This window comes from Thunnus albacares, chromosome 7 (genome assembly GCF_914725855.1).
Source record: "Thunnus albacares chromosome 7, fThuAlb1.1, whole genome shotgun sequence".
Classification (NCBI taxonomy): domain Eukaryota; kingdom Metazoa; phylum Chordata; class Actinopteri; order Scombriformes; family Scombridae; genus Thunnus; species Thunnus albacares.
In genome coordinates, this window is record NC_058112.1 from 28,394,576 (window position 1) to 28,418,734 (window position 24,159).

General features: G+C 38.4%; 1 protein-coding gene across 2 annotated transcripts in view; it reads right to left on the reverse strand.

Annotated features, from left to right (window-relative positions):
• The window catches only part of LOC122986561 (copine-8-like), a 69,957-nt gene that overhangs the window by 9,820 nt on the left and 35,978 nt on the right, over window positions 1-24,159 (reverse strand). For both annotated transcript variants that reach the window (XR_006404326.1, XM_044357902.1), the window contains exons 5-14: window positions 23,962-24,001; window positions 19,162-19,238; window positions 12,597-12,660; window positions 9,421-9,524; window positions 8,609-8,713; window positions 6,496-6,537; window positions 5,367-5,442; window positions 2,536-2,592; window positions 1,502-1,563; window positions 1,160-1,206 (exon numbers count right to left, since the gene is read on the reverse strand). Coding sequence is in view for 1 of the 2 variants with exons in the window: in XM_044357902.1 (XP_044213837.1) it covers window positions 1,160-1,206; window positions 1,502-1,563; window positions 2,536-2,592; window positions 5,367-5,442; window positions 6,496-6,537; window positions 8,609-8,713; window positions 9,421-9,524; window positions 12,597-12,660; window positions 19,162-19,238; window positions 23,962-24,001 (674 nt within the window). In the remaining variant the exon portion in view is untranslated. The remainder of the gene's footprint in view (window positions 1-1,159; window positions 1,207-1,501; window positions 1,564-2,535; window positions 2,593-5,366; window positions 5,443-6,495; window positions 6,538-8,608; window positions 8,714-9,420; window positions 9,525-12,596; window positions 12,661-19,161; window positions 19,239-23,961; window positions 24,002-24,159) is intronic.

Below are 24,159 nucleotides of genomic sequence, written 5' to 3' on the forward strand. Positions count from 1 at the left end.
CAACAATGTCTTTCTGACCTCCCTGCCATGTATGTGGCACTCAGCCCAAAGCCCATTTGTTCCTACTGATGGCATAAATATTTAAGAGCGGGTCACAAATATTGTTTCATTTTTAATAAAGTGCTCGGTTATTTTCTAAAACAGTTGGGCATTGTTGTTCTTAGTAAAGGTTATTCATGCAGGAGTAAATTGTGCATTTGTTGGGAACTATTTTCACCTGTGGATTAATACACATTTGGTTGTGTAGTGAGTATTTACAGCACAGGACAGTATATGAGGGATTCAGGCTTTGTTTATTTGTTGACAATGAGAAAAACAGAATATTGCCAGCCTTACCTTTAATATGCAATTATGTATATGTGTATGGATTACTCTGTGCATTATTACACAAGAAATTAGATAGTTTTCATGCTTTGACACAACTTTCTCTAAGTAGTTTTGCAAATATGAGCAACTAGCGCTCAAAGAAAACTTCAGCATGGTCCCCATTACCAAGAAATAATTTAATTATGTGCATAATATCACTATTATTTCAGCCATTTCTCACACATGTAAACATGGGAAAGTGATTTGATAACAGTAAAGAAAGCCGCCCATTTCTCCTGCCCCATAGTGATGTCTCCAAAACTGAGTTAAATATATTAACTTACTGAATAGTTTCTTACTAAAATGACACAAATGTGACAAAATCTACTGTGCAGAAATGTTCATTTTGTTTGTTTTTCGTTAAAATGTTGTCACTGACAAATGTACAGCAGTTTATCTGTGGGGCTTCATAAACTTTAACTACAAGGAGACAACATTTTGAATTGGAAATATGATTTGAAAAAGTGGGTGTGATGACTCTCTCTGTCTACCCTGAGGCACAATCTGTACAAATTATAGTTAATAAAGAACATCAAGCTGAGTTATGAAGTTTAAAGCAATAAAAGTTCCTCATATAATTATACAAATTTCAGCTGCTCTCCTTTGTTTGTTTGGCTCTAATTAGCAAAAAGAGGTGAAGTGTCATTAGATTAAGTACATTTTAAAAATGACTGATAAGGAATCACCTAAGAGTCCACATCAAATAAAGATCTGAGCGTTAACCGCCGTAGTTTAATCTGTTCGATGCACTTAAGGGCTTTCACTGATAAGAGCGAAGCTTTAAAACACTTACCATTTGATGCTGTGAAATCAATTGCCACTGTGAAATTAATCTGAGTCCTGCAAGAGAAAATACATCATGTAAGGAGTAACGTGGAATCATCAATCATGCTAGATTATACCACAGCATGTTCCAAAGCGTGCAGCAGTGAGCAATTAAGCAGCAGGTTATCGACAGCTGTCTGTCCTAATATTGGAGCTGAGAGATAAACACGGTGCAGTAATCCTCTCAGCTGAGTCTCTGCATCTCTATACGCCACATCACAACTGCAGGTGACTCTGGATTTGACAGTGAGAGTAATATCGGTGTGTTTATCTCAGCAGATTCATATGCTGCCATTTATTGTGAACTTACCCGCCTCTGATGTAGTCCAGGAAAGAGAGCTCAGTGTCCACCAGGCAGGACAGGAGGGTGACCTACAGGCCGGAAAAAAGTTTAGGAATTAGACGAGAATCACTTAATGTAGCACCTGATCATACTGTATGTATCTAATTTGGTATTTTGAGACGTTGAAAGCACTGGTCAGGCTGGTTAGGACGGCTTGTTGTGTCTCTCCAACATGCTTCTCTGTATTTCATGTTGTTGCATTACTTTGACCTGACTAATTGTTCATTAGTGAGAGTATAAGAAGGGTTTTTTTTCCCTCTATAAAGATAATTTGCCACATGCTTAAAATAATGAGCTACATGAATAAATAAACTTGAAATTAAATGAAGTGCCTTCCAGCCAGTTCCTCTCACTAACAGTTACAAACTCTTTACTCTGTAAATTACATTTATCATACTAACAAGTGTCCAAATTAAAGCACATGTAGATGGCTGGCTGGATGGATATAATTAGATGTTTTCTATTCAGTGTGAGTGAAAAAAACTGCTTCTTATCATACTTTTTCAGTTGCAATCTGGGCCGCAAAGAGGTGTGGAAAAAAAAAAACAGATCCCCAGGTACAGTACAAAGATGCTGAAAGTTCAAAATTGTCAGTGTAAAATATGCGGTGTAAAATATGCAACCAATCTTCTTGGGAAGTTGTCATGGTGTCTTAATATAAGTGCGGAAGACAATGAGACAGAAGCAAAGCAAAGTAGCTGGTGTGGTGAGTATTTGTCAAGGGAAATACTTGATACTTTACAGGTACGTATTGTATGCAAAACTGTGAAAATTGTACTGTCAAGTTGTTGAATATATTGTCATCTACCTGTCTTTTGACATCACAGTCACTTCACAATGGTGTCAAATGTCAGTGCCTGACGTTTAGAATAGATCTTCAGTCTCATACTGTACTGTATAAGCAGCAATTTGGAGTTAAACGAAGGGCCTCTACTGTAAGTGCAGCCATGGTGTCACAATGGAAAAAAGCATTGTAAAGACTGAACAAACTGTTGACTTACTGTTCCTGAGTTTTGGTACTTTTTCTTCTTCTTTCCTTTCTTCTTTGGATTTAGCACCTGTGGAGAAAAATATGAGCTTGAATCCATGTTGTTGTGTCATAGTGATCAGTGACCACAGATCCTGACTCATGTCTTTTTCTTGGTTCAATTAAACCTCATAAGAATTCAAATAAATGCCTTTTTAATTAATATGCAATACAGAATTTCAGTCACCACATGACACCCACTTTATTTGGGGAAATAGCTTCTTACTCTGCTCTTTTATTGTACGCTACATGATGCCTCCAAAAACATCTGATTGTACTTAAATGATAAGAAACCACAAGAATCTCTCAAAAAATGCTCAAGTCAGAACATTTTTGAATTCTTATAATGTACGTCTCAGTTAAGAGGATATCCTGAGTTTTGCGTTCTTGTTTTTATCTATAGCCTTAATTAGTTTTATCTGGCTCTGATTAATGATAACTGATAAAGAAACCCACACTTATCCTTCACAACTTCCCGACAGAGAACTCTTTCCATATTTGCCTAAAGTCTTTGCCTCAGATGTGTTAAGTTCAGCATTTGTGCCCAAGAGTAAGCAAAATTATGGTTCAAGGGTTAAAACGAAGTCCAGCACGAAGCTCATTCAAAAAAGGTGGAGGCAGCATGGATCTGACGTGTTGAGATCACACGTTACGTCACATGTACGGAGAGAGAACACCCTGCTCTTCTAAGTGATTCAGGTTGTGCTTCATAAGCATCTTTACTGACTTTTGACCTTCGGCGATTTATGATTGGTGAGTTAATGGACCAGTCAGTGAGCTGCACTGACCATTAAAGGAAAGTCTGTCTTTTGAGGAACTGGTGCCGGCTTATTGGCATATACTGTACATTATTGTGTAGTTCATCTGGGCTAAGCATCCTGTTAATCCATCACCAGACTTCATGTATATTGCTGATGTATTCCTCCATGTCAGTGAGTGTGTTGTGGTGCAAGTGTAATGACCTGAATCGAAATATAGACCAGAAAGACAGGGGTTTTACATTTTAAATGATTATGTAAGCCCTCTGAATCAATAAGAAACAGCTGGATGAGGCGGTGATGCATTCCCAATAGAAAGGAGCAGCACTCAGATGGGATAAACCCAGCTCACCTTGAGGAAGGTTCTGGGAAACGTCGGCTGTGCTCAGACTATAAATACATTTTAAATCAAGCGGTGCATCATTTTTGTGTCTGAGCACGTGTGTGTCTACATTTTAAATTACGAGATCAAGGTTATGTTAATCTGAAACAGAATGCAAGCAATGGATTCAAACATTATTTAATCTCTGATGTGTGCAAACAGTGGTCCATATATCGAGGATCACCTGAGAATTACATTTACAAGGTTGCGTCTGTCGTCACACGTTTCGTATTGAATTAAGAAGATGGAGTCGTACACCAACTGAACAACATCTGTGCACGTGTGGCACCGGCATACAGGATGAGAGACACACACTTTTACATCTTCAGATTCATGAGATTTAATTAAAAATTGGTCTTAAGGGTCTTAGTTATGTTGCATACTTGTCTGAAAACGTTAGAACGTGACTCTGTTGTTGGGTTATGTTATTTTATCAGTCTGTTGACAGACTTGTATTGTATATGAAATATTGTTTGGACCTAATATTTGAGAGTATAAGGTTATTTTAATATAACTGTATTGTGATATTTATGTGTTTGTCCAGTTTTAGTCACGATCAAGCTGTACGTCACTTGTCTTTCATCTCTAAGGCCCAGAGACGGTGAAACACGAGGTGCACTAGAGACACCAGGCATGTTGCGAGAGAAGAAGAAATAGATGTTCACATTATTGTCTCCTCCATTACAGAGATGATCTTGTGCTCATGTATTCGTTGCACTGTGTTCATATTTGCTAAACTTTGAACACAAGCTGCTCTGACCTTTGTACACAGCCAGTTGCTTTAGGCTAACTCTCGTGCTGCAATTAAAGATGGAAGAGAATTTAATAACGTGTGTTTCTGAATTTCCAGAATTACACAAAAACAAATCATCATGTATTGAGACAAAATTAAAAACAAACAAACATTTGTTTGCTTTTTTTTTGTCAGATTATCAGCATTCAGATACGGCACTGTTAGAGTCTCTGCAGCAATCTAAATTAAGCTTTGACATACAGTAAGCTCAGTATCTTTTCTCTGACATTTTGCCTTCATTCCTCAATTGGTGAATTATTTCGACTATTTCTACCCGCTCTAATCTTCTCTGTCACTTCCGATTCCCCGTGCTGTCATTCATTTCATTCACTGTTCTTTCATCACTGCACTGTAAGTTCCTTCAGCTAATTGAGTCTAATCTCACTAAACTCTTTCTCTGTTGCTAACCTAAATCAACATTGTTATTCACTTCAAATTTATCTCTTCCAATTGATTGAACTGCTGCTAGTAACAGAAAAAAACTCAGCTCTCCTCTAAAGATATCTGTTGTAAACACTGCGCCCAAGAGCGGCACAGCAGCGCAAGACAATTGTTTTGTGTTATAATAATATTTCTAGATATCGAATTCTGCAACCACCACAAGGTGGGAATGCAGTTTGTGTGTGTGGGCGCTGTGTTGTGTCACTTGATTGTCGCCCTTTGCTGTCTGAGAGGTTTTCTTTATTGTGTTCCTTAAAAAATGTTCTACTACATCAAAAAGCCCTCCTGAATCACAGCTCCACTATGGACAGATTTGAAGACAGTGGACCTCATTTCAAGTTTGTTAGCACATAGTTTAATATGTAGTTTAAGGGTCAAAGTGTAGAAGTACAAATGTGTGTGTTTGTGTGTGTGTGTGTGAAGAATATCACCTCATAGATGTGGAACTGTGACTGGCTTCTGGACATTTCTCTGTAGCTGGTGCTGAACTCCCCGATAAAGTCATGACTGTAAAAACAAACGCACAAAGTCACATTTCTCCTCATCAGAAAAATCCTTTATCAATGTTTTTTATTACTATAAGTAGCACTTATAGTAGTGAGGCATCAAAAAATGGCAGAGGAAGAATTACACATTTCATCCATTTTTATTCATTGGGAATTCACATCGACTTCTTCAAAGTACAGGGAAAAACAAGGAGTATCACTAACAAGCTCCTTGGTTACCAGAGGAGTGGGCGTAGCAACCAATTTCATAATTTCATGGGGATAATCAATGCAGTTGGAAACAGGGTCAGAAATTAATGGGAGCTCGGGGCAAAATGCCCTTGAAATGTCAAAAACTGCCTGTGAGATTAACAACGAAGGGGGGCGAACTGCTCCTGCATACACTGAAGTCACTCGCTTCAAAAGATAAACAGCATTTTTATTCCCTGACTGACTCTGTGAAGTTATCTGTCAAGAGACCGTTCAAGCAGCATTAATAGTTAATGTATATTTAAAGCAGGAGGGGGGTGTTGTCAACAGAGGGGATGCACAGTCATATTTTTTCTACTGTAACTACACCGACAGTGAACAACAAGAGGGTACACGAGGACAAACATTTTTGGAGTGTGATCTGTGACCATAATCCCAAACGCCCTAGCCTACTTTACACATATGCTCTTATATTTTCAGGGCAGTTTTTTTATTTTTTAGGAGCATGTCAATAAAAACAAGTATCTTCGAGTCTTCACTCTATCAGCAACAAAGAAAAGAGAGCTTATTTTGTCAGTGTAGATTCTTGAATTCATACAAAAAGGTTGAATTGAAATGCTGAGAGACATTACTGTATGTTGGCTTAATTAATAGAGGTTGGTCCCAACAAACTATAACTCATAGGTAATTACTGTATTTACTCTCCTCAAGGGCCTTGTTGCAAATGTAATTGGGGTTATTTTCACAGCGGTGTGTCAATAAAACTACAATACGGTATAGGTGGATGGAGCGTCATAACAAACAATGCACTACAGACGTCATTGTTTTAGTCCTTAGCACAAGAGTAAGAGAATAGTTCCTTCACCCTCCATCTCTATCCCAGTCGTACACCTCCACTTTAATGCTCCTGTAGGGAGAGAGAAGAGGAAGGAGGGAGGGGAGGAAGAGAGACGGAAATTCCATTAAAAAACCAATTAGCACCACTGATTTACAGTCTTTCTGCTTAAAAGGCTGGCAACTCGTGTGTGGAAGACTGGAGTCCTAAGTAGACCAGATGATGAACAGTAACACAGAGAAGGGGAGTCAAAGGAAGGTAATGTGTTTTTTAAGGGTTGATATCAGTACACCCTGTGTAACCCGGGGAAATAAGGATTAGAATTTTCAAAAAGATAAAAAGAATAAGAACTAGGAAGCTCTCAGATAATTTGGCTAAGGTGAGCAAATCCCCTGTTTGTTTGCTTCTTTCAGCATTCAGTGGCCGATAATCCAGGTCATCCAGCCCTAATTATGACTGGAAGGTCGCATGAACAGTATTAACATCCTTATTCTGTAAACTCGGATTAATCTCCTTTGGGGCCTCCAGTACAAAAGTTTGTTGTTTGGCCCCTATTGACCCCAACTATACATTGTAGTACTCTAAAGCTGAAATGATTAGTTGATTAATTTTACAGGAAATTAATTGGCAACGTGTTTCATAATTGAATTATTGTTTAAATCAGAAATCAGAAACAGGTTTATTGCCAAGTAGGTTTGCACATACAAGGACTTTGTCTTAAGTCATTTTTTAAAGCAAAATGCTTTAAAAAATGACTTGGTAAGTCAAAAATGCCAAAAATTCACTAGTAAAAGCTTCTCAAATGTGAATATTTGCTAGTTTTCCATGATAGTAAACTCAGCATCTTTGGGTTTTTGACTGTTGGTCAGATAAAATGAGTCATCTGAATATGTCACTTTGGGCATCAGGGAATAAACATTTTTCACGGAAATTTTATACACTGAATAACGAATTGATTATTAAAGAAAATAATTGTTAGACTCTGGACTGGATTATCCATAGATGGCATAATTTCTGTTTCTGAAAACAACAGAACAACAAAACAACCATCATTTCTAATAGCAATGATAGCATTGCAATACATTATCTCAATGTGCTATTCCTTATACATTCACATCACCTCACCTGCTGCTCTGTGATCATTCAGCTGAATGATAGAGATGTAGATATGTGTAAAATATAGAAATACATACTAAATACTAAATACTGTCACGATATACAGCATAAAGTCTTATTCTTCCAGTACTACACTTTATTAGGAACACTATTCAATATAACGCACTCCAGTACACCACCGCCGCCCACTACAACCTCAATAATAAACATAAAGTAGAATTATCACCTTTCTGACAATGTAAACAACAGCTGAAAATGTATAAACTTCATAAAAGTGGAATTTATGCATCTGAGCTGTTGAACTGGATTGCATTAGATTGCACAGGTGTTCCTAATAAAGTGCTCTGTTCGTGTATATCGTCAGGTGAATAAGTGGTCTGCTTGGTATTTGCAAGCAAAGCTGCCACAAAATATTATTAAAAAGTAAAATCTTACTGAAACTGTACCCTTAAAGAAATGAATGCATTTTACAAGTTTTTACCTTGTATCTCTGTATTCATTGTTCTGTTATCTCTAATAATACATCAAATATATATTTAGTATTTACATATCCAAATCCCTCTTTTTTCTCTTCCTGTAAAACCAAATCAAATGTGATTTGGGGTCAACACCTAATCCCTCCTGTTATACATACATACAAAACCACACTGGAACTCATTAGAGTGCGGGTCGTACAAGTAAGTGGAGCGATATCATGGGCCAGAGGTTTGTGTCAGTTGACAAAAACACTGGTTGAGGCCTAATATATTTATTTCTCCCTTGTCCTCCTGTCTAACAATGTGGGTGAGGGAAGTGCAAACAAGAAGGCACACTTCTGACAAATCAAATCCTTGAGCTACTGGATCAAATCCGTTTTAAAATGATACTTGGCTTGAATATGTCTATTTGTCAAAGCACTTGTTGATCTCTGCTGTAAAAATAATATTCATTCTTACCCTTATTTCTATTCTGTATAGTATTATTTAACTGTAAACATTGCCAGTAAAACGTTTAGGTTTGTGGGATTCCTTTTTGTCTCCCACTGTACCTGTCGTAGTCTCCGTTGCAGAGCGCCCTGACAGGAATTTTAAAAGCCTGCCACACCGGATCCAGAGTATTCTTCACCACTTCTGTTTTGTGGCAGATGGTATACCTGTGAGACATAAAGTACAAAGCTGTTAACAGATGACAAATTTGCCTAAAAGGTAAAAACAAAACCCTGAGAGTACCTCCTGTCTTTGTTATTAAGGAGAGTGTAAGTATTTTATAAAGCTTGCTCTTTGGCTCAAATAACCACTTCCTGTTCTTTTTTTTATGTGGCACCAAGTCTGGCTCTCTTCGTAGCCGCAGCATGCTGCTGTTATACCCTGCAGCGGAACATTTAGGCTGCAGCAGTAAATACCCAGCTGCACAAAAAGAGAATGTGTTAAGTGCGAGACGCTGAAGTCGACTCGAATAAAAGCATCTGCGGGGCAAAGAGACTGCGATCTCTGCACACAGTTTTCACTTAACTCCATCTTATCCATCCTTTCTCTCTTTATCTTCTTCTTGTCAACTCTGTCCTATTATCTCTGCTCATCCCTTCGTCTGCTGCTTCCTCCGGTTGACGGCTGGACGGCAGAAGTCACATATACAGCGCCGAGTATTATGTAACATCACATTACAGTTTAGTCCTTATAGCCTCTGTATGGGAGCTTTTTGGAGCATGAACAATCATGTTCAGCGTCTATATGTATTTCAGGCATCTTTCCATGGTGTATATATATGTGTGTATCTGTGTGTATGTAACACACGCATATGCAGATAGCGGCGATGACTTGACATCCACAAATACCACGAGGAAATTGCATGTCAACTTACGATCCATCTTCGTTACTGCGGAAAAAGACGAGAAAGGGATCTGATTTTCCAAAGAAATCCTTCTTATCCAGTTTGTTACCACAGAACTGCAGCATCACCGACTCCTAAAAAGGAGAGAAGGGACCAAAATACAGATGTTACACTCAGGCTCAGGTCTATATATGAGGTCTATAATGATATAGAATATGACTCTCTGCTATTAAAATATTATAGGTCAAAAGCATTATGAAGAGTAACAGTCCAAACCACTTTTCTGTGCCATCTTGTTTTGTCTGTGTTTATTTATAAGTTGTAAATAAAGCATTAAATCAAGTGAAAAAAGTGATTCTGATTAAAAAGTAGATTTTTTCCTCCCTGATTTTGGTGCATTTGCATAATTTCTACTGGTGACAGAGAGGATATCTTCCCCTCACTTTCCCTATTCAGCTCATCTGGGTTGCCTTGAATTATTACTGTGCACTCACAGCAATATTCAGCTTTGTAAGCAGCGGTGGGGCCTTTTTTTTTTTTTTTGCCCCACGTCTCACTTAGAGGTTGGCCTAATTTTCTGAATGGTGGAGCTTGTTGGAGCAGTACGCAGCCTGAAAGGAATCACCCGACACTCGACTTAAAACTACTCACTCTCCTCTACATGTTTTTGAAAAAAAAAAAATCAGATTGAGAATTCTGAGTATTTATTGATTTTTAGTATTTTGATTGTATTTTGATTTTCCTGAGTAATTTATTGTGCAGCTACATTTTATCTAGGCATTTATGATATGTATGATGTACATTACTGTTGGATTATTTGGTACTGTACAGCAGCAGCCTCTTGTATCCGAGGGAATTTTCCTCTGGGACAATAAAGTCTTATCTTTTATTTTGATTTGCAATGTGTAAATTCATTGTTTAACAAATAGACGCTACAGTTTAACATCAGTCAAGTCTGACACAACACTGGACAGTGTTTTTCAGACACAAATTGCTTTTTGGTGACTACAATGAAATTTTCCTTTTCTTGTTCCCTCAGTGTCAGTTTTCTGTCAGTGAAACTAAACATAATTTTCAGGTTTAATAGAACAAAACATTAGGCCACATTTCAAATTCTTTGGATGTGCACAAAGACAAGTTTTATTACAATGTACTATTTGCTAGGTTGATATAAATGTATGTAAATGAAAAGCATTCGCAACATTTTCATAATCTTGTAGAAGTCGTCGTTCTTTTCTCCCACACTCCTGAAACCGAACTTTCGTCTTTGCATGAAAAGATGAATACAAAGATGAAACAATTTGTATTTGTAAATGTTTTTAGCCACAGAGTTCTTGGAGCTGAAATCACCTGTCCCTAAACAGGGATTAACAGATCGAATCAAGTTTATTAAACTTAATTCCACCCTTGGACATTCTGACACTTGTACATTATTAATATGATATCATCTAACATCCAATTTATAAGTTATTTTTTTAATAAAGTGGAAGTGTAATTAACTTTTTTTTTTGGTACTGTTCCCCTTAATTAAGCAATTTCCAATGTCTCCCTGGATGTGTGCAGAGAGATGAACAAAAAAGAACAAACATTATCTAGTCATCTACTCATCTACTTCAGTGGCTGTGATACATTCTGGTATTTTGTCTGTCGCCAGAGGACAAATGGTTCTTTCTGCCTCTACAATGGTTTTCTTTCCTCATGCAAAAAGGCAGCTCAGAGCCTCTTTGATTATGAAGGAATGACAACAACGTGTGACATTTTCTTTTCTTGATATTTTGACTTCTGCAAAAAAAAAAAATCTGCTATGATCCTCCACTGTAGCTTCACTGGAAATATATTGTTGTAAGATGATGCATCTACAGGACTGAAAGACACCACCGAACACCAAAATGGGCCCAGAATGGCAAGAAACCACAGAAATAGCTGCTGTGTTTTGAACAGTCTGAAAATATTAGATGTATTTTTCCCATTTAAAAGAAAGAAGGATTTGAATAGACAGAGTCACAGTCTGGCTCTTTACAGTGGACCGAGGCAGTCAGCACAAAATCCAACTGAAGACATGACAAAACAGTCCGCCGTGTCTCGAAATGAAAACCAGTCCTCTTCGACTGGTCGACAACAAAAGTGGTAACACAACTTGTTAAAATAAAACACAACACATGTTCTGTGACAGTGCTTGATGCTTCTCCTGGCTTGCAGCAGTACGGTGGTATTTTTAGTAAACACACTTTTAGATGATGCACTTTCTCTAATTGAAGTCAAATTGATGGTATCATGGCAACACTAGTGTCTAACAGAGAATATCTCTGGTGCATTCGTGAAGCAATATCAGTGCTACAGTAAAATGCACTGAAGGAAAGTGTGACTGTAAGAGAACATACAGTATATATGGTGTAATGTATGTGTACACTCATTTGCCAGTTTATTAGGCTCTCTGAGGAAAAACTATTGCAGTCTAACAACCATGCAGTAAATGCTCAGTTCTTGTTAAGAAAGTTTTTGTTCAACTCAATGTCAGTGTTTAAATTGCAGTTTGCGGTGCTGTTTTATTGTATTGAGTTTTACGTCAGATGCTCTTAGTATTTATTCCATCCTCGTCGCTATAAATGGAGCTAAGGTAAGATTTATTGCATGGCTGTTGTGTAAGACTGCATTAGTTATAGCTGGGTGAACTTAATAAGCTAGCAGCTGAGTGTATGGACTTTATTTGTGTGCACCTGCGTGTTTGTAGGAAGGTGTTTGAGTAAATTTGTAACCTGATGCGCCAGATGTTTTGTTACACAGAAACATCTGAGAAGTCGTCCTCGATCGCTGTTTGGAAAAAGGCAGGCACTTACAAAAAAAAAAAACTTGGCAGGTGATTGGATGAACCATCTGTCTGTCACCGTCTTTCCTTGCGAGGCAGCTGGATTCACGAGACCACAGGATCAGGCGAGAATCCTCACAGGATGCTGATTGGTCCGAATCACCGATGGTTCAGACGCAAGCACATAATGATGATGTCGTGATCTTGCAAATCCAGCTGCCTCGCAAGGTAAGCAAAGCATTTTGGCAAAATCCCTTTCTTACAACCAGACAACCAGACTTGTGTGAGACGGTTTTTATCTTAAACTGCATGAAGTACCAGATGCGTCAGTGGGACTAATTAGAGGAAAGTGTCAAGATAAGTTCTGGTTGTTTAACAGAGGAACCAAACAGAGTCTTACCCTGCAGTTGCTCAGCTCCTCTGCTCTAACTATGATGGTGCCACATTTCTTCCCCGGGATCCCTCTAGAAGAGACAAGAATATTTCCATTAGCAGCTATAAGCTTCAAGCGATGTGTTTGTGACAGACAGGACAATGGTTTCAATACCCAGAGCTGGAGGGAAAATCTGTCTGAGGGTGTAAGAGAATAATGTTCTACGACAACTAATTAAAAACTGAGAAACTCTACCGCATTATAGTTTAACTTTGTCCTGATGTCTATTCCACACTGACTTGTATTTAAGTGTGCATAATTAGTTTGAATGCAACCCACGAAGCCTATCCTAAAATATGTTGTTGTATATGTATACAAGTTTATATGTATTCACTGCCGGTTGCAAAGTGACCTCGCCTCTTTAGTTAAATCAGATTGAACTCTGACGCACGAAATCACGAGGCTCTCCAACATCCAGCCGGTTTGAGAGAAAGGGTGAAATTGACCCCCGATTCAGGAAATACTGATTGTTTATAACCTTGTATACATATGAGATAATAATACAAGCAGCAGACGGAGGAGGAGGAGGAGTGACGCTGCTTTACTGCAGTGAAAACAAGGACTGAAAATAAAGTGTTTTCGTATTATTCTCAATTTGTGGAATGATGTCTGACTGTGTTCTGTTCATTCCTGGTGCTTCTGCTGCCTCACTTGCATATCATTCATTCATCTTTACATATATGCTGTATTTACATTAGTCCTTGCAAATAAGGCACAACCTTTTACACTGCACTTACACACCAAGAATTTTGAATTTGATTAAAGAGATGATTACAGATCAAAAATTCTCCCTTTTGTTCCTAACAGTAATTTGAATTTCAGATGAAAAGTGACCATCTATGTGCACTCTGCAAGTACGTCTTTCATACTTGCCCATATTCTGACAATAAAGTTTAATCTAAACTGATGAAGCACCGGTGCTTCTTGTTTCTTTTTCTTCATATAGCAATTATCCACCACACACAATAGTTTCAGGCAAACTGAAGTATTTAATGACAGTAATAATGATCATGCTGCTGCGGTCCTGACCCTTCCACTCTTCAGTACAGGTAGCCTGTGATGTTTATGATCTGAGAATGTAGCCGTCAGATTTTTCTCCTGAGGTGATTCCCCACAATGAAAAATACAAGACCCCTGCAGATCTGGGTTCAAAGTTCTCTTCTTCTTCTCTCTTTCTCACATTCATTGCCTGATTGTTTAAAAGAACAATAATAATTAATGGTAAATGAAAACCTACAACAAATAACCTCAATATAACGTAACCATATCCAGTGACATTTCAGCTACATTGTTTGTTTACATCCTGAGCTGGTGAAGCGTAATATTCAGCCAATAAAGCCAAGGGAGAACGACTACTAAAAATAGACAAAATGAATGCCACAGACCCCGGGCCTGATTCAGAATGAGGAAGGGCAGAGATAATTTCATTTGGCTAAGTACTGTCCAGTAATGGCAGAGGGAGCCTACAATAACACATGTGGAGAAACCGACGGCAAATTGAAGCAAGGCTTTGAAACTCCGCCTGTCACCTGAGACACATCGCCGTCCTTTGATGCACAGGGAGGCATTCAGTGAAATTAATTCACTGTACGGAGAGCGGAGAGATTGCTCAGTAAGGGGGCAGATGGAAAAATGGCAGAGGGAGAGAGACGGAGGGGACAAGAAAGAGATGGATAGAGTCACCGTGTCGAAGAGAGGAAGGGTAGAGTCACAAGAAGGACGGAGAAGCGGATGAGAGGTTATTGAGTGAAGGGAGAGTGAGCGAGACAATATCAGGTTCTTTAACCTCTTCCACTCCATCCTGTTTTGGAGCAATATCTAAAATGACATACTCAAATTAAACTGTCTGTAGCTTCTGAACCATATTGACTATATGCATAAATAAAGTCTTTCCAGAAAGGAAACCTCCAAAAGTTTCTTGTGAAAGTGTAAGAAACACTCTAGGTGATACAGAAACAGAGCAAAAGGTCTTTGAAGACAATAAAAATGGAAACATATTGTCCACCTAAAATAAAAATGTTGTTTTCAGTCAGTCGGCAGTATGGAGCTGTAAATAAATGTCACCCTTTTGAAGAACATCGCACATAGTACGACAACTCTACAGTGTTTTTTTCATAAAAAGGTTCAGGCAGATTTCGAAAAAGGACATTTGGAGTCTCCATATTTTTGTAAACATGAGGTCTTTCTGATTGGACTACTGATTGAATGGAAAACACTGGTGTCCTAGTGGAGTTATTGAGGTTAAAGGTGTTTCTGGACTGTGATAGCTTGTGCTAATAATCAATTTCTTGTGTATTTGTAATAAAAAAACAAACAAAAAAACCCAGAAAGCATTCAGAGAGTGCACACAGTTCAACAAGGCTTCAACATATTAAAAATTGGTTATTTTAACATAAGAAATATTTTAAAGCATGTATTTTTCTTATTGTTGTCAAATCTCATGTGCAGAGCCAAACCAACAATAAACTGATCTACTTACAAGTATTCACAATCGCTTGACTTTGTACTAAAATTCTTAACAATGTACAATGTGGTACAAAGTCAAGAGGTTGTGATATGTAGCACAACAAGCTAGCAAAGCTCTGCATTCTCACACATGCGCAGTGTCATCTGCTGTACACAGAACTGCTCTCCGGAGACTGCAAATGTGATCACTGTTATTAGTCTTTGCAGCCATTTCTAAACAAACAGTGTGGTTCATTGACATGTTTTTAATAGTTTTTGGACAACAAAGGAGGTCTACAGCACATAGGAATAAGATACACACACAATACTTGCAGGTAGGATAAGAAGATTTTTGGTTTGGCTCTCATGAGATTTGTTGACAGTTCGAAAAATATTGAAAATTGCCATCTTTAACAATATATTATCTTTAACAATATATTAAGAATACTGTGGTTGCCAAGAGTGTACAGCCATGCTAGCAGCTCTGTCAGGCTGTACTTTTCACAGTGATACTTTGAGCCAAATGCTAACATCAGCATGTTATCATGCTCACAATGACAATGCTAACATGCTGATGTTTAGAAGGTATAACGTTCACCATGGTCAGAATCTTAGTTTATTAAAATTTCTTGGCAATCCACCCAATAGTTGTTGGGATATTTTAGTCTAGATCAAAGTGGTCGACCAACCAACTGACATCTCTACAGCCATGTTGCTAGCATGGCTATAAAGATCATTTTAAAAATACTGACACTGGAGGTTAAAAAATGTTTGTTGTCATTGTCATTTTTTTCATAATCTGTGCTTTAGCAGATTTGTCCAATATCATTGCTAGATCTGAATATGTGATGATGTGATAGAGTCTATTTGACTAGATGGAAAAACATTCATGTGCCAGAATTTAGTTTTATTCAGTTGAGTGCAGCAGTTCATGAGAAAACAGCACAAGCCTTATGTCGCAATGGAAAGCGCACTTAATTTGCACCTGGACACAAATCTGCCAAAAAAACAATCTAAAAGCAGCAACAAAACAAAGTTGATGGCACATCACTGAGACTGTGCTGTGAAATGCTCGTTTATATCATACACAGCATGCCACATAATAGCATAATTAAACTGTAGTGTATTTCTGAAGCAGATTGTTATCTCAATTGTCTTTCTTGCTCTTTATTTGTCAGATCCGCCTCCACTCTACTTAGCAGAAGTGATGCTTTTGACTTAAGATGTTTTTTTTTTTGTTGTTGTTGTTTTTTTTGTGCCTCACCTGGAGGCAGCGGAGTGAGCAGAGCAGAAACACACACGTACAGTCATACAAACACAAACAAACATTACTGAATAAAAATAGTATCTTAACATATCTTAAAAAAAAGGAAAAAATAAAACTTGTAGGTATGCACATACACACACACACACACACACACACACACACACAGATCTGGAACACAGTGAATGACTGCAGGCAGAGGTGATTACATAACTTGGCAACAGCAACGCATTCTTACATCATATTTCTTGTGTGTCATTCTTCAACGGACTCATTCAGCAGCAACCACTCATTGATTTTGGCACACAAACAGCCACACACACACACACACACACACACACACACACACACATTGACTGAAACAGACAGACAGTCATGGATGTAGACGCCGGTACAGTCATTTACTTCGCTCTCACTCGATTTCTCTAGCTTTCTATCACACACGCTGGACACCACTGGAGGACAGGGGATGAGGTGAGGGTCAGACTACTGATGGCTTGCTGCCTCAGGAGAAAAACAAAAGCAACAACAAGTTGTTCTCTTCAGTAAGCCCGAGAAGATGCTGCTGCAGTGCTGCAGTTACAGTGCAACTGAAATAATATGAGACACTACAACCTACTTCATTGTTATTTGGTTATTCGTGCTTGTCGTTTTCATTATAACCTTTATTTTATCAGGTTATCTCTTTAAGATCAAGATCTCTTTTACAAGAGAGACCGGAGTACAGCAGACAGAATTAGACCAGAGATAAGACGCACAACAAAACACAACCAGGCAGCATCAGAAACAATGACTGACATCTTTTTAAAAGGCCCCAAATTAAAGGTCTCCGATGGGGTGAGACTTTCAAGTCCTTTATAATTCATTACATTTATATGGTGTAAAATACTTAAAGTCAGTCTTCAAGTGAGTTAATACACTTGCATTTACGCTTAGCTATTTATATGCACATCCATTAGCCTCACTACAAATTTTATTGGGTCTGTCTTGGTTTTCCCAGGCTACATAGAAATTAGGGTCGGACTTATTCTACTCCGGAGGGTGGTGGTAATGCACCTGAAGCTCTCTGCTAACTGCCGAAAGCACCAGAAGAGAAATGGCTTGTTTATTTTGAATTTTCAAGACAAAACTTCTTGCTCATCTTCACGGGCTTCTGACTCAAGCTGATCTCTCATCCACACAGACGATTTCATGGTTGAACTAGTCAGGAATCAGATAAACGCTACAACAGGAGCGGTAAAGATCGCCGTGAAGAAACAAATGTGTTTACACCTTTTGCAACATCTGGCTATAATGAGTCTCGTCCTGCAGAGGTGGTTTAAACAACTGGAGTTCAATGCATCTCTAATGCTTCTTGGTTGCGTTTAAGCTTTTTTTTGATATAGTACAGCTTTACAATTTGCCCAAGACACGTGCAGTGGCTACATGTAAAAAGTTATGGTATTTAAATGTGTTTGTCCATTCTGGATGTGCTGATTACAGTACATTAATTTTATATATATGCATGTTGGTCCCCTGGAATGCTTTTTTAAATCAATAAATAAACACTTTCAGTCAGGGCTGTGTAAAAATTGGATACTGGTGCTGATTCAGTGCCTGAGTTTCTCTACTAAGACCAAATAATGTTGTTTTTTTGATACCTTCTCTGTTGACAAAAAGCCTTTTGAAAAATCACAGAATTTTCAAAACAAATCTGCTTCAGGTACTTTCCTCAAGGGAAACCATCAAAAGTCAAAACTTTTGAAAAATGAAAGCTTCTGTGTAAGAATTTTGTCAAAATAAACACAGTTTCTGATCAGTAATTGGTAAACACAACTGAGAATATGACCCTAGAGGAATATGATTCAGTTGTGAAGGAGTCTGTGAGAGAGCTCTTGATGCCAACTTTCTCTACTTGACATTTTTCAATCATTTACGGGCTATTCAACATCAAACCCCGACTCCAAATAAGAGAGATGAGAGGTGTCAATTTTAATCTGTAATTATGTAAAATCAAACCTTTTGTTGATAACATTTCCATTTCAGTGGGTGATGCTTTTCTTTGTCTCTTCAGCCGTGTTATCTATCACGCCAACAGCTCAGTTCTTCTTCTGTTTATGCTAAACATGTTGCAGTTTTAAGATGCTTTTCTGACATTATTGTCAAATCTGGATAGTTGCCATTAGAGGTGATAGAGGAGGGAGAGAGTTTTTTGCAGCAGAGGATGTCTCAAAGCCAACATCAACCACACACAGAGTAGCACATGAACTGGCTATAGGTTTAATCACTACTTTGTTACCCTAATCAGCAATGGAGGATAAAAATCAGACATTTATTCATATGAAAATGTCCCTGATTATTTCTTGGGGCTTCAGATGAGGCTTCAGTTCAGTTTAAGCTTCTTCAGCAAATGAGCTGGGAGCTCACCGCTGACATTTTCCCTTTGGGTGAACTGTCCCTTTTTTCACGACTTGCTGATAACCATCTGAACATGTTTACAGTCGCCCGCTGCTGTTTAACTATTCATCTCATTTGGCTGATGGAGACAGCGTGCGCTTTCATCAACATCTTGGCTCATTTTTATGCTCCTGATTCGCTTCACTTCAAAGACAAACAAGAGCAAGTGATCTTAAAAATTTTCAATTCATCCGACTGAATGGAACAGAATCTAAAATCGAAAACATGAGCCCCCTTTTCTTGTGAAAAAAATCAATGCAATACAAGCCTTTTGCCCCTCCGCTTTAAATTAAAAGTGTCAAATTAAAATGGCAGAAGACATATTGAGTGAGCGTGTTTGTTTATCTGTTTGGTGCATGTGTGTGCATGGTAACATGAGCTACTTACATCAAAGGTTTCTCCAAGCGGCTTCCCAGGGAGCCGACTATCTCACCCAGTGTACAGAACGCCTGGCCCAGGAAATCCTACATGTGTGAAAGTAAACATACGAGTAAACAAGTAAACACACGAAATAGGTTCAGGGAGCTGAAAAGAAAACTATTAATTAGGACAATGCTCCTATTTCTTCATTTGGCAAATAAAGTTCACTGTTCAGAAGGCATCATACTGCATCATGCTAGAGCTATGTGTAGATTTTACAGTTTTCATTAATCAGATTATATGACAATAACAGTGTAAATAAAGTTTCTCAATATAAAGAACCAAAGTGTTCAACACTGTATAGACATTTGAAATAGGGCTGCAACTAATGATTATTTTCATTATCGATTCATTTGTCTAATATTTTTTCAATCAATCGACTAGTCATATATTATAAAATGTCAGAAAATGGTGAAAAATGTCAATCACAGTTTCCCACAAACCAAGGTGGCGTTCTCAAATGTTTTGTCCCAAACAACAGTCCATAATCCAAAAATATTCAGTTTACTATCATAGAGGACTAAAGACATCAGAAAATATTTGTATTTAATAATCTGGAACCAGAGAACGTTGGCAATGTTTTCTTAAAAAATGACTCAAAACGATTATTTGATTATCAAAATAGTTTGCAATTAATTTTCTGTTGATCCACTGATCAATTAATCAACTAATAATTGCAGCTCTAATTTAAAAACAAATAGTTATATGATGAAATTGTAAAATAATCCAGTACATTTTTAAAACTGAGCTCATTATTATTAAATGTTATTTCATCCTGCTTCTTTTCTCAATAACGAGGTTTATTGCTTGTCCATCAATCAAGACTACAAAGGCAGAGACAATGAAGTGATTGGTTGTTCTTCAGGTCAGTGGAGACACATGACAAAAAAGAAGGAAGCTGGTCAAATTTTTTAAAAAGTAAATTTGTTTTTGCTTGGAATTGCATACAGTCAGGCTGAAAGGTGTTTCAATCTCTGTGCTCTTGAACAAATTAAGCATATCAAATATCACATTTTTGGCATTGAATGGGTTCCTTTCTATATTCCATGTATGATTTGCATATTAACACCCAAACCCAGCGTGTACAGGAACCCGTGTCCTTGTTGATTACTGTAGGGTGACCATAAGAGAGAAGTCAGTTTGGGGAGGGGAAGCCTTTAGGCAGCAACAAGAGCATGCAGTGATACTGTGTGGCCTCCCCTACCAGATTGTGTATGCATGTGTTCATGAGTAAGCGCACATGTGTGTGTGTGCATGTGTGTAAAAGTGCTTGACAGATGAGCCATGTTGAGTCCGGCGGGCAGAAAGCTGCTCCTAAGATCTTTGCCGGTACTGGGCAAATTCCTCCTCTAGCCGAGATCTCGAAACAAAAAGAGACGACAAAAATGCTCTGGCCTTTTTAAGTGTGCTGCTAGCTAGCAGCCCCGGCCCAGCGCCTTCTACGCCTCAGAAATCTAAGGCTAGAGGCTGAGGAACCCAGATTAACAGGCTCAGTGGTGGCAGGGAAAAAAAAAAAAGGTTAGAAGGGTATCTTCAAGTAAAAAAGATCACAGCTGTGACAACAGAGTGATAGTTACTCCTCAAGAACTGCACTTCCTCTTAAAGTCCTTCTCCTTATCAGGACTTTAATATACAACATCCAGAGATCATGTCCAAGTCTTTGAGCATAAACTGTCACTGTTCAACCCTATCACCAGATAAGAACATCAACATTGGACAATTCTGCAAAACTGTAAATTATGTTCAATGACAACTTTTTAAAACATTCTCATTTTCTGCAATAGCTTTGCATCACCACTACATTGTGGTTATGGCCAATAAACTATGGTTAAGGTATGGTTAGGAAGTGGCAACTGTGTACAACACATGGTTAAATTTAGGGAAAAATTGTGGTGGGAGTCAATATAAAGGTAACTTAAATTGCAGGTCTGTAATTGGATGCTAACTTTGCATGAAAGTCTGATGTGCAACACGCCCATCCAGCAGCCCCTCACTTTTCAATTCGCAACATAAAGACACACAACTTCCTGCAATGGTAATGAATGTTGGGATTGGATGTAAATCATGGGGTGCAGGACTGTCCAATATGGATGTAAGACTGTTATATGCACTAAGATACTGTTCTGCCCTGTGCTGCAGCGAGTTGCATGAAAAATGCAGTAGTTGTTATCTTGGGTCTGATATTAAGATTGTTTGCTTTGAAAAACTGTACGAAGCTTTAGGAGATAAATCTATTCTGCAGTTTACAAGAAAAAAACAAGAGATTAGAGATAAGCTGGAAGAAAAATGAATCTGAATTTGTGTAGCTTCATCTCAAGATAAGACTAAGATTTATCTTCAGTTCCCCTCGGAGGCGTCCTGACCCCCAAGTTGGGGAATCACCATTTTAGTCCATGTTCAGTAATGGCTGGATGCAATCACCTTCCTCTTTTTCCACAGCGGCACAACTTTCAACAACTTTCAACATAAAAATGTTATATTTAAAAAGGCTGCTAGTATCAGAGGTCTTTAAGAATGAGTAAAAAAGTCTGTGCATTTCCAGCTATAGTATGTGTAATAAGAAGAATAAAAGTTTGCAGTAAAATCCTGAACGCTTTCAAATAGTGATGGGGGAACACAGCCAATTAACTTAATTACTGCCTGCAAACAAAGAAGCCATTTCCCTGTCTGGATCCACTCGCTAATCATCGAATTTATAATAATGAACAATGACTTGAAAATGATATTACTGTTTAAGCAGGATACAAAAATAAACTGAGGTAAAATTGAAAGAGAGGAGTCGTGCACATGTCCGTGACAAGCGTCTGTCGGGATGAAAAAGCAACATCCACTTCATCTAATAGAAAACAGGATACCCAGCCCTTAATTGGATTTAACTGTATGCTCTGTCTCTGCATATCTTCCCCTGCAGCCATATCTGCACAAGGTATGCACACCATATGGCAAAGGGAAACATCTGCTATGATGGGAGGGAAGCATCCTCAAACGCTGGCGTTGAAGCTGCCGAGAGAGATACTATACTTGTGTGCATTCCCCCCCCCCCCCCATTTTCTGTTATTTATAGCCATGCGACTGGAGATGGACTGTGCTCGGACAATGGAGCCATCACTGCGTGCCAGATCACCAATCCCACACATCCACAGCGACGACAGGACGCATCCAAGCGTCCTCAGCCTTCATGCTGAGAGTGAGTCTTTGCGCTCACATTGCACAGCGCTCTTAGTAGAAGCCTAGGGGCACGTTGGGGTTGGAACTGAGGAAAAGAACTCCGCCTGCAGTTGGCAATGAATATTAGGTGGGGTAAAAGGAAAGGGGCATGGAGATGGAGGTGGAGATGAAGCCTCGGTTATGGACAAAACTGGAGCAGGAGGCTGCTGGAGCTTCTGTTGGAAATGGATATGAAGGATGGGGCTGTAGGGCAGTGAAATCTGAAGTTCCAGGTTTTAAATCAAGATGGAAGTAGAGCTTGACCATGAAAGGCAGGTCACAAAGCTCACCTGCATTCCTTCTGAGGAACGCAAGATGTTTAAAATTTACTAACCTGCAGTTTCATAAGTTTTTACCATAAACCTACTGTTTTATATAATTATAAAATAAATATATTTGGGTTTTGAATTGTTGGTGAGACAAAAGAAGCAATTTGAAGATGTGACTTTGAGCTCTGGGACACTGTGATGGTCATTCCTCACTATCTTCTGACATAAATTGTCATATATTAATTGATTAATAGATGTAATAATAATCAACAGAATAATCGATTATGACAATAGTTAGTTGCAGCCTCACTGTACACACATAGGATTCTGTGAATGATGACGCCTGAAAATGTCTTATGTATGTTTTAATGTACTTTGTTTTTATCTTAACTTGATAACGTTAAGTTGGTAAGCATGGTCTATAAGCCTCCCATAGCATATAGACCTGCCCAGTTGCCATGGAGATGGTTTAGTTGTTATCACCTGACCTTATGTCAGGAAATTTTGAAATTTTGGTCATGTGATAACAAGTTTTCCACTTGGCTTCCTGTCATAACCTGTTTTGGGACCAAAAATTCAATTTCCATGAAAACTGAGCAACTCTATCTGCTGAGGAAGTTATGGTGGAAAGCTTCGGTAACAGTAAGTTGGACCTTTAGTGGTGAGATTTGTCAATCTGTCAGAGTAGCAACAAACTGAACACATACAGTAGATTTCCTTCAGACCTCACACAAATAAATAAAAAGCCAACTACAAGTTCATCAAGTCAAAATATTTCATTTAAAAAAGGCCGATAAACTTTACAAAATATTATTAGAAGTGCTGCTGAATAATTATGATGATAAATTTGAAGGGTTGTGTCTTATTTCTGCAAGGGTTCTTCTGGTGTTGTTAGCATTTGCTTTCATTTCTTTTGCATGCAATCCACCACACGTCCACACCTGTATGTATGCTAACTGAACTGTACAGTAATTTTCTGTGATTCTGAGCCTCAAGTTTCATACCTGATTGTCATGCAACACCATTGCTAACAAATACAAAAAGCGAGGATGTCAGAAACATTTCCCAGAGGCAGAAGCTGTGGTGTAAAACCCCTCCGAATGTGTTTGGAACTAGTCAGAAAAAGGAGCTTAAATGCCAACAAGATTGCTTTGTTCCTGTTACGCTACTCTTACCTCTGACATTCAGATTCAAATCAAGCTGCTATTGTACTGGAAGGGTAAACGTTTGCTATAATATTGCATGAATGCATGACTGATTGTTGAACAGCTGAGGTGAAGGAGACACTCACGTGTTTAGAGAGGTTGTCGCTCTTGCAGTCTAAATCATACCTGCAGAGAAGAGAAGAGAAGAGATGAAGCATCAGAACAGGAGCTGAAAGGTTTGAGCAGCAGGTCTGTGACTGAAGGGCTGCCAAAACACAAATTAGTACTCTATGACACAAGCTTCTCTCCCTCATCACCTACTATTAATGCAAGGCACTTCTTCT